Source organism: Terrapene carolina, unplaced genomic scaffold (genome assembly GCF_002925995.2).
Source record: "Terrapene carolina triunguis isolate 2854851 unplaced genomic scaffold, T_m_triunguis-2.0 Scaffold31888, whole genome shotgun sequence".
Lineage (NCBI taxonomy): Eukaryota > Metazoa > Chordata > Testudines > Emydidae > Terrapene > Terrapene triunguis.
The window spans coordinates 88904-100084 of record NW_020696239.1 but is presented as its reverse complement, the minus strand read 5'-3'; the positions used below and the strand labels follow the sequence as shown (position 1 = coordinate 100084).

At 56.3% G+C, this 11181-nt stretch overlaps 1 protein-coding gene across 1 annotated transcript in view; it reads left to right on the top strand.

The window, feature by feature from the left end:
• LOC112126030 (copine-5) overlaps positions 1-11181 on the top strand; it is a 130773-nt gene that overhangs the window by 31421 nt on the left and 88171 nt on the right. Inside the window, exons 4-5 of the mRNA XM_026663009.1 lie at positions 9982-10085; positions 10548-10587. Coding sequence (XP_026518794.1) covers positions 9982-10085; positions 10548-10587 — 144 coding nt within the window. The remainder of the gene's footprint in view (positions 1-9981; positions 10086-10547; positions 10588-11181) is intronic.

The window sequence follows — 11181 nt, the reverse complement described above, 5'->3', positions numbered from 1 at the left end:
ATTTCTCCATCCATCTCTTCCTGTACACACCCTCCCACCTGTCCATCTCTTCACCATCCATCCCTGTATGCACCCTCCCACCTCTCCATCTCTTCACCATCCATCCATCCATCTTCCCATGCATCAATCATCTCTTCTTGTACATACCTTCCCATCCATCCATCTCTTCACCAGCCGCCAGGTATTGGAATCGGGCCCCGCGGGTCATAAAGCCAGCCCTGTGTTTAGAAATACAGTCCGGCTGGATTTACAAATTGTCCATGACACAGACTCCACCGTGGCCCTTGGAAAATTGTTCCAGGGCTTAATTACCCTCCCTGTGAAAAAATCACCCCTTATTTCCTGTCTGAATTGTCTAGCTTCAATGTCCAGCCATTGGCGCGTGTTAGACCTTTCTCTGCTAGACTGAAGAGCTCATTATCAAATATTTGTTCCCCTTGTAGGTACCTACAGGCTGTGATCAAGTCACCCCATAAGCTTCTCCTTGTTAAGCTAAATAGATTGAGCTACATGAATCGATCACTCTCAGGCAGGTTTTCTAATCTCTTAATCATTCTCATGACTCTTCTCTGACCCCTCCCCAATTTATCAACATCCTTCTGGAATTGTGGGCACCAGACCTGGACACAGGATCCCAGCAGTGGTCCAACCAGTGCCAAATACAGAGGGAGAATCAACTCTCTGCTCCTACTCGAGATTCCCCTGTTTATGGATCCCGGGATTGCATTAGCCTTTTTGGCTACAGGGTCACATTGGGGGCTCCTGTTCAGCTGATTGTTGATCCCCACCCACCCCCAAATCTGTTTGAGTCTCTGCCTCCCAGGACAGAGTTCCCCATCCTGTAATTATGGCCGACATTCTTTGTTCCTAGATGGATGCATTTACATTTGACCATAGTAAAGCGCATATGGTTTGCTTGCACCCAACTTACCAAGCAATCCAGCTCGTTCTGTATCAGTGATGCGTCCTCTTCATCTTGCTTAAGGTCCTGTAGCAGATCAGTGAGTGCCAGGAATAGAATCCAGGACTCCTGGGTCACTAGACCAGGCCCTGCCCACTGCACCTCTCAGCACTGGTGACTCGAGTTGTGACACTTGTAACGTTCTCAGTGGTGCTTGCTGTGGTCAGTCAGGCCTAGAGCGCCCCATGCTGGTGGGTAATGGCGTTATCCCCCATGTACAGCCTGAAGCATAGCGAGGAGCTATGGTTACACAGCAGGTCAGGAACATGCCCAGCATTTCCTGTCTGTTTGGGCTGTGCCCTAACCACTACACCTCACTGCTTCCCTTTACCAGGGCTCGAACTCATGACCTTGGCTGTGCAAAGCAGGCACTTGGTCAACACCACCCCCTGGTCTCAGGTAAGCTGCTGGCTCACGTCAGTGGTAACCACTAGAGGGCGCTCTGTGTCATTCCAAAAACAGAACAGACTTCTCTGGAGAATGAGTCAGCTGATAAAGTTCAAATTGGCTGGCAAGCGCTTCCAATTCCCCGAAAATGAGCCTTAATTGGATATTGTGTTTGGCATCTTCAATCAAGAGAGTATAAATATTTCTGATAAATACCAAGGCTCCTTGGCTGATAGCGAGAACAGCAATGAGAATGCAGTGAAAGAATAAAAGCCGCTATCATGAAATTAGTCATTACCTGGCTGTACTGAGTTCTAGAAGAAGACATCGTGTAGAAGCAACATGTATATTTATTTCTCTGATGCAATTCAATACATGTTATTGGTAGGACAAGGGACACAAGTGTTGGCAAAACTTAAATAGTGTAAAGAACTGGAGAGTATGTATATCACACTGCCCTCTAGGGGTGGAATCAGCTCTTCTCGGTTGGGTGTCATAACCCCTACACTGAAAAAAATGAATGGAGATTCTCCTTTAGCCTAAGTAGGAGGGGCCTGTGCTCTTTGGGGAGAGGGAATCTGGGTGCTGTGGCAGTGCTAGGTGGCCGTGGGTTCCTGACAGGAAATCCCTGGTGCTCTCTCTTTGGGTGGCAGGTTGCCGCTGATCATTGGGAGAACTGTGCTGTGTCTTCCATTGCCCTGCCTGGCTGTCGATGGCCGAGGAAGGAAGCCCCTTGTCTGCATTTTCCTCACACTGAACAGGGGAGTAAACACTTCATTTTCCAGTTTCCGCCCTGTGCAGCTCCACTGGTCGGAGGTGGCTGTTCCCCTCTGGATTTCCAGCCTGTCTTCTTGTCCTCCAAGGCCACTGGGTGGTCACCAGTTCTCTCTTTGGCCTGGGTCTGTATGGGCCGTGCCCAGCCCACTGCCTGCGTGAGATGGGAGCAGAGACCTCGAGCAAACAGCTCCTTGCTTTTGCCTGCAGACGGGCTCAGATGCTCTGTCGGTGACCTGGCATTTTGACGATCCCACTGCGCACCTCTCTCTTTGTTAGGCACCTAAATCCCTTTTCAAACCTGCCCCTGGAGCCCAGGGCTGGGGAGTTGTGTAGAAGGTGCGAGGAATAATAAACAAAGCGCCTAGGAAGGGTTAACAAAGCTGTCTGGGAGAAAGGCTGTTTTTCTGGGGGAAGAGATCTAATTTTTCTTTCCAGTGTCATTCAGGCTGGTTTGAGAACTAACGCTGCCGTTAATGTTCTTCCAAACCAGCCGTGACTGTGGGTCGCCTCTCCCAGTCCATCGGCTCTCGCTGCGCTCCGCCCCGCCAGGCGCGGAGAGTAGTGATCAGTGCTCACAGCACATGGCTGGAGCTGGGGCGGGCGTCTCTTAGATCAGTCTCTGCCTTGCACTGGAGTCAAGGCCCTTTGCTACAGTTTACCCCTGTGAAGGACAAGCGTACCAGCACTGTGCTGGCATTATTACATTACCAGCTCGCCCGCCAAGGAGTAATGAGATCCGACGGCTGGAAGCAGAAGCTAGACATGTTTGACTAGAAATAAGGAGCACAATTTTGATGGTGAGGGTGATTAATGGTTGGATCAACTTATCAATGGGGGGCGGGGGTGGTCACCATGTGAGATTTTTAAATTGAGGTCAGGTGTCTCTTTCTCAAAGCTCTGCTCTGGCTCAGCTGCAGGCTCTGAGCTGGATGCAGGAATCCCCTGTGTGATGCAGGAGATCAGAGGGGCTGGTCACACGATCTGTGAATCCCCCAGGTCCTAGGGGAATGATGAGGTGTAACGGATTCCTGCGTGGTACCCGCTGCGAAGTGCTCCACTAACCGATGCAAAGGGCGGGATGTTGTACAGGGTCTCACCCTGCAGACTGGGCGCAGACCTCCATCCCAAATGGGGACCACGTCAGCTGAACTTCCAGAGTCACAGCAGCACAGCGCCCCCTAGTGTGGATGCAGGTAGACTGGTATAAATGGTTCAGCTCTTCCTGCACAGGAAAGGAAATAAGCGATACCTCGGCCCAGATCCTCCAAGGCACCTAACTTCCAATGGGATCCTTTGAGGACCTGGGCCCTTGACACCAGTTACGTTGGCATGAGAGGAATAACCAGGTGCTGAGGGCTCTCAGTGAATGCAGAGGAGGGTCAGCCTCCTGCAGGATCAGACACAGCCCATTTGGATCTGTCTGTATTGAAGCGATCGTGCTGAGGTTTCCCGTGCAATCCAGCTCCTTGGTGCTGCTGTATGGTGTGCAGCATCCCCAATGAGTCATTAACAGGCTAGCAATTACTTATGCAAATAAGGGGGGAGCAGCACCAGCGGGGGAGCTAGCCCTTGCGTTACAATTGTACAGGGGTACGGAATAATCCGTCACAGCAGCTGGATGCTCCCTCTGCAGCGGGTTCAGGCTCCTCGCCCAAACATCCCAATCCTGCTCCTGATGGCACCCCGTTGCTCCAGTGGGACTTGGATCAGGCCCAGGCAAAGCTGCCCATGGAGCCCACCTTGTGGCCCTAAGGGAAAAAGAGGCATCAAATAGTAAATAGGTATTACAGCTGCTACTGACCCTTGAGGGGCTGAGCATCCACTGAGCTCAGCACCTCGCAGAATCGGGCCTTGCTGGAATTCAGCTGTGATCAAACCCTCCTGCTTTTGCCTCTGTTGTAAGTTACACTCGAGAGAGCAAATAACATTCAGTACAGACTAGAAGCACTAGTAGCGCATTAAAATAGCCCATCGTCCTTAGGGGAAAATCCTATGGCAGTACGGTTCTCTAGGTCATTTTATACGCCTATAGAGAAGTGATCCGGCTCTCGGGTTTTGGAAAGACCCTATAAAGTTCAGCATCAGGTATGGAATTGGCTACTCGCATCTGTAGGATGGCTCCTAAACTCTGGAGAAAGGGTTTCACTTCCTGTTCAGTTCTATAGGACATGCCTATAAAAGGGACCCCCCCCCAACTTGGCCAGGAGGTCGGTGTGAGCAGAGACTGGATCATGGCCTCTGAGCACCTACGTAGGGAGAAGATTCCCGAGGCCATGTCGACATGGGGAAATCGACCAGCATGGCTAGTGTGGAGTAACCTGTTCTGGAATAGCTCCCATAGGCTCTTTCTAATGGATTTGCCCTGGTTTACGCAGAAGTTCTGGGCTCAATGCAGGAGTCGCTGGCGGCGGGGCGCTGGCCTGTGCTAAGCAGGAGCTCAGACTGGACGATCACAGTGGTGCCTTCTGGCCTTGGGAATCTAGGAGTGTCTGGGTTTCTGTTGGGGGCTTTGCTCTCCTGGGCTTGTCTCTGCCCCCAGCACAATGGCAGCGGGGCTCGCAGCTGGGTGTCTGCTACACGTGCTTGGAGCAGTGGGAACAGCCCGCTCCCATCTGCTTCAGCCTGAACTGTGCACTTGCCCTCAAGAGAGACGCCCCCTTTGCCTGGGAAGGAAGCTGTGGCCCCAGGTGTGGAAGGTGATGGAAAGGCTGCTGCTGTGATTAGAAACAGGTCACACCAGCGCTGGCAGCCACGCTCCAAAGATAATGCTGCTGCGCTCAGGGGGGAGTGGGGGGTTCTGCACCTCACATGGCCCCAGGGTCAATCCCTGGCAGCCCAGCACTGGGGTGGGCTCCATCTGCCTTGAGCAGTGCTGGCCTGGCTACGTGTGCCCCTTGGCAATGACGCCAAGGTATTTTCCTCCCCCCCCCCGCCCCGTGCCCTGGATCTCTGCTCCTGGAGCAAGAGCCATTAGTATTTCTATTGCAGTTACACAGGGCTTTGCCTGTTCAGAGCAGTTTCTCCTGGAGCAGTGGGGGGCTGACCTCATGGATGGGCTAGTGCAGATGGGGAAACTGAGGCACCAACCGGGGCTGGGATTCACTCAAGGTCACACAGCCAGTCAGTGAAGAAGCTGGGAACGGAGCCAAGTCTCTTGACCTGCAGCCCTGTGCTATAACCACTGGACAACGCTGCCTCCGCGGGGTGAACGGACTGGGTGGGCACAGTGCAGTGCAGGGCTCAGAGACGTGCGTACAGCTCCAGGGGAAGCTGCAGCTGTATGGCCGGGGCAGGATTGGGCCCTTCGTGCCACAGTCCTTCTGCTTGGGCTGGAAGGAGTCTGCTCGTTTGGTCCCACTCCCCCTCGGCTCGCCAGGGTGGGTCTGGCAGGGTCCCAAGGCTCAGCAGCAACCGGAGGGATGCCTGGCAAAGCCGCACCGCATCAGTGCCAGAACCTTAAAAGCACTTCAGCTGGACCTGGGGCGAGCGCATTAGCAAGACGCGGGCAGGGCGAGAGGGCAGTAGCTGTGTGGCTCCCAGCCAGGGGAGGCTGGGAAGATGGGCTGACTGGAGACTGGGCTTTTAAGATCAGAACACTTGGTTTTCCTGCGAGAGGTTTGCCAAGTGGCTGTGTGCACTCGCGTGTGCCCGAGCAGTGCTTGCGTGTGCAAGTGGCCTCGCACGTGGGCCAGACAGAACGTGGCTTTTAATGAAAATGTCCTGATTTCTTTCAAGAATTTTTCACAGAAAATACCCCCCATTTTCCAGTCGGGGCATAGGAGGTCAGATGGGTGGAGCTGGCCCAGAGCCAAGGCTCTCCTCTGCCCATGACACTGCCCACGCCCCTGTATGCCTAAACGGCCCCTCCCAGGGCTCCCGGGTGGCTCTAAAGGGGCTGGTTCGCCTAGACACCTAGCCAGTGCTCACAGCAGAGGCAGAGCTGTCCCTGGGCTGGGCCCCGCCATGCTGAGGCCATGGGCATGGGCGGAAGAGCCCCCTGACCGACTCCCAAGGCACCCAGCACCACCTTGAGGCCAGAATTCCTGCTGTGTTGAGCCCCCAGATTCCACTGGAAGTTGCAGGTTCTCAGCACCTCTGAAAATCAGACGCTGGCCAGCTGGTTCCCCCACCCCTGAGTAGTGCCACCCCTAGGGGCTCCTTGGCAGAAGCTAAAATTTCACCCTGCCCTAGATCCAGGTGTGCGCTTCCCTTTACCAGGCCGAGGTGGCCCCGCATCGCGTTCACAGATTCTGGGGCCGTTGGAGGTTCGATCAGGGCATGAGGCCCTCAGCGTGGGAAAGGCCAGCCCAGCCTCAGCCACTGAGTCCTGCTCTAGGCTAGAGTATTCGGTCTGCTTGGCTGCATTGCTCTGTGTCTTCCTGGGAAGTCTCCCATCCACATTCCAGCCAGGTCCAACCCTCCTTAGCTTAGGAAAGTGAACGCTGACCCCCTCCTCCAGGCTCCAGGAACAGCTGGGCCTCCCTAGGTGCGGCACCCGGCATCTGCCTCTCCGTTCCCACCGCACGCCTGGAGCCCGGATTCGGCTCCGGCCGTCCCAGGTGGCTCGGAGGCCCAGTTAGCGCAAACCCTGCAGACCTGGCCTCAATAGCTGAGTCAAGCGACAGCTGCGTGCAGGTGACACACTTCGGTGGGAGGAAAGGTAATTTCGGAGCCTTGTCTGAGACAATTGGCTGGCTTGTTAAGGCCCCATCAGCAGCAGATTGTGCCAGCTGAGCGGAGAAGGTGCTGGGACAGTCAATGAGGTGTTGAAACTGTTCTTCATTTAACAGCGAGTCCACTGGTCCCTCTCCTTGGAACGATCCCTGGCTTGGTCCCTAGCACCCAGTGGAGCCAGCAGGGCCAGCTCCTCAAAAGCACTTGGGCCCGTAACTCCCATTGACTTCAGTGGAACATAGGAGCCTTTGAGGATCTGGACTGGGGAGACTTTCCACTGACTTCCCTGGGGTTTGGCTCAGGTCCCTGGCCAGCCAGTGAGAGCAGTGGCAGGTGCACAGGCAGAGGCCATGGGTCTGAGGTGAGAGCTAACCGTGGCCCCAGCACTGACTGGATACGCGCTAGCTCAACTGTCAGCTATGGGCTGGCTTCAGGAATCCCTGGATGCGGTCAGACTAAGTGGGCAGAATGACCCCTTGTTGCCTTAGCAGTCGTGACTCTTGAATGGGTCACTCATTTCTCTGCCTCATATTCCCCATCGGAGGCTACCAGCATCACTGGCCCACTGGGAGGGTAATTGTCAGGGGTCACCATCATACAACTATCAGTTATCCCCAGTGGTACCAGTTATTTCCTATCCTCTGACCTCACCTATCCCCAGGCAGCTGTCATGGAGCCGTGATGGTTCTTGGTCAATGCAGGGACTGGCGGGGAGCTGACCCCCGCTCACCCCTGCCAGTGAGGCTGACCCGATCCTCAGCTGGGGTAAATTGACATTGCTGCATTTTCTGGGACAGGGGCAGGGGGATTTACACTCGGGGAGGGTCTGGCCCAGTGTTCCTGCACCAGGGAGGAGAACCCGCAAGTGAAACTGACTAAAGAAAAAGCATGAAACTGATCAGTCCCTTGGGGAGAAATGCAGAAAGCAGGGAAGCCTTGGAAACAGGGGAAGCTAGATTTACACAATTCATTTACATACTCACAGGTGTTTTTAATATCCATCCATCCATCCATCCATCTATGGTATTTCTATTCAACCCATCACTGCCAGATCTCAGCACCCCAGGTCCTTTCCCCACTCTCCCCCAACTCACTGGGTGACCCTGGACAAATCACTTTCCCTTTCTGTGCCTCAGTTTCTCCATCAGTAAGGCTGGGTTAGTGATACTGCAGCTGCCTGTGCCCGCAGGGGAGGGGGCTGTGAGGGTTCTGATCTATAGCCCAGGCCCCTGACGGGTGTAAATGGACACAGCGCTATGGAATGTGATGGAGCTTTGCCAGTTTACACCAGCTCCGGATCTAGCCCAGCATGTGTATTGTGCTCAGGAATTGGGATATTCGCATTGTCATTTGACACACCCCCCCTGCCCCCGCTCCAGGATTTGCAGATGGAATCGTCTTGTTTGCACATCAGGGATTCGCTGGAGCAGCCTTCACCCTGTTCAAATGCCTCAAAGGTCTCAGCGCCGCCGCCAGAGGCTGGGGACCAATGTACCGGCTGGGAGCGGGGCAGGGCGGGTTACTGCATTGTTAGCCAAGAGCTTTCAGGATATTAAAGAGTGGGCTCAGCAAACAGTCTCTGTGTGAGCACCAGGCGGGGTGGGAATCCCATTAACCTTTACTGGTGCCTGCCGCAGCCCCAGGGGTGCCAGGAAACACTCGAGCAGGCTTGGATGTCCCTGCCATAGGCAGCATCAAACAGGAAAGCCCAGGGGCCAGCTCTGGCCACTCAACTCATGTGGCTGCTGGGCCAGGGGGGAAGCCCCACTGCCCCAACAGGAGACAGCAGGGGCTGGGTGAGAGAGTGCTGGGTTCGGTGCCCAGAGCCTTGGGGTGAAATCCTGGCTCTGCTGGATCAAGGAGAGGTTTGCCATTGACTTCATCAGGGCCAGGAATTCACCGTGGGATCCATTCCTGGCTCTGCTAATGACCTGCTACGGGACCTTGGTCAAGTCATTTCCCCTCTCTGGGTCTCTGCTTCCCTTCCCACCCTCCTGCTGTCTTGTCAGTTTGTGCTGCCAGCTCTGCAGGGCAGGGACGCTCTCTGGTGTGCGTATGTACAGCCCCGAGCACAATGGGACCCTGGTCTCAGTCTCAGCCGCTAAGTGCAATGCTGCTGCTAAGGGCAGAGTCTGCATCCCTGACGTCTCCATGTGCCCCCAGAACACACAAGCACTGTGTCCCCAGCGTGCACTCGGGACGCTGCTACATGCACAGGTGGGCCCCGATGCCCAGGGTACCTGAGAAAACCCCGAGTTCCTCCCCCTCTTTTCCGAGTAGGGCCAATGTGCTGCTGGCATCTCCCCACTGGAGAGCAGAGCTGAACTCCGGTTTAGATCACACGTGACATGAATGTGAAGCTCTTGAATTCTTACCCCTGCTGGGGGGCGGGGGGAGCCCAGGTCTGGGATAGCAGGGGCTGCAGGTCAGGAGTGAGGGGCACCAGCAGAGCTGTGTGTGTGGGGAGCCTAGGGCTGGTATAGCAGGGGGCTGCGGGTCGGGAGTGAGGGGCATCAGCATCTCTCGCCAGTTCCAGGATCATGCCCCTGGTGTCATTTTCCCTTTCATTGATGCTGCTGCTGGCTCTGGATTCTCTCTGGAATGGCTCCCGGTGCAGACCCTGATCCCGCAGCCAGGACCCCCCTTAGTACTAGCTGCATGCGCACACGGCCCCCATGCCTATTCTGGGCTTTGTCTCGCCCCGAGAAGCCATGAATTTGCAGCTGTCGGGAGAGGTGTGCGAGTCCACCCAGCTATTCTATGCTCCGGGGGACACATGACGTATAATTAACAGCTGCTTAATTGATGTGCCTTGGGGCTTAATCACAGAGGCTCCTGAACTCTCCCCATGTGGGCTCTGTGCCAGGCCAGCTGCCGGCGCCAGCACCATTGTGGCGTGAGCCAGAAATTAGCAGCTGGAGACACCAAGAGGTGTCTGCCCCCTCGATGAGTCTCTCTTCCCCCAGTCTCTGTTCCTCCCTCCCTGTCTCCCGGCGCGCTGGGTTCTCCCCTCTCCTGGCCGGGAAAGGTCAGAGGGGTGGGCAGCTGCCAGCTCTCAATCTTATGCTTAGTCTAACTGTGCCCATTGAAGCCCAAAACTGGGGTCCCTGACTCTGCTCCCTGAGTGCTCCTGGGCCCCGAGGACGCCACCCCGGCTAACTAGCATCTCTCTCGCCCTGCAGTTTGGCAGGACCGAGGTCATCGACAACACCCTGAACCCTGACTTCGTGCGCAAGTTCATCCTCGACTACTTCTTTGAAGAGAAACAAAGCCTGCGCTTCGACCTGTGAGTGCCGGGGCTGGCCCTGCAGAGCAGGGGGGATGGGAGGCTCTGAGGGGAAAATGGCAAACGCTGCAGCTCAGGGAAGACCCTACAATAACAACCCCACATGGGCACAGCGAGAGACCCTGGCTGGGGCTTTGCTCAGGTGCTCAAATCCCATCCACATTCAGTGAGAGCCTGTTGTGACGGCCTGTGTGACAGCTCAGTGGTGCGCTGGCCTGGTGCATGGGGGGGAACGGTCAGATCTCCCAGCCCTGGACGCTGGAAAGCGACTCCCCAGCCTAGTCCACTGCTAGGGGCCTGGGTGCTCCCGTGGGACGTGGGAGACCCCGGTTCAAGGCCCTGCCCCCAAGCAGGAGGCCGTGCGCTGCCCCAGGAGCTGCCTGGTGGTGATGGGGAGTGCCAGGCCCGGCCGGAGGGGGGGCTATGGCCATGTGTCATGTGGTTTTTCCTCCCCCCCTGCAGGTACGACGTGGATTCCAAAAGCCCTGACCTCTCGAAGCATGTGAGTAAGAGCATGGGCCTTGCCCCCCCCCCCCCCCCCCCCCCGCCCAGAGAGCTGGTCTCATCCCTCCCGCCCTGCCCCCGTCCAGCCTAGTGCCCCACCAGGGACCCGGGCTGCCCAGGGCGAGAAGCTTAGGGTTACCATATTTCCACAATCAAAAAAGAGGACACTGGGGGGGAAGCCCCGCCCCGCCCCCATCCACTCCCTCCCACTTCCCACCCCCTGACTGCCGCCCTCAGAACCCCAACCCCCCCTGCTTCTTGTCCCCTGACTGCCCCCTGCTGAGAACCCCGCACCCTAACTGCCGCCCCTAGGACCCTACCTGTCCCCTGACTGCCCTGACCCTTATCCACTCGCATGGGTGGCAGGGTTGTAGAAATTTTGGTGGTGCCCAGAACCCACCCCCCGCACCTGCCTAAGGCTCTGGGAGGGGGGTTGGATGGGGGGAGGAGGTCTGGGGTGCAGGTCCTGGGCTGGGGATTAGGGTGCAGGAGGGGTGCAGGGTGCAGGTTCTGGGATAGAGTTTGGGTGCTGGGTGCAGGCTCCGGGCTGGGGTAGGGGGTGGGTGTGCAGGAGGGGGTGAGGGGTGCAGGC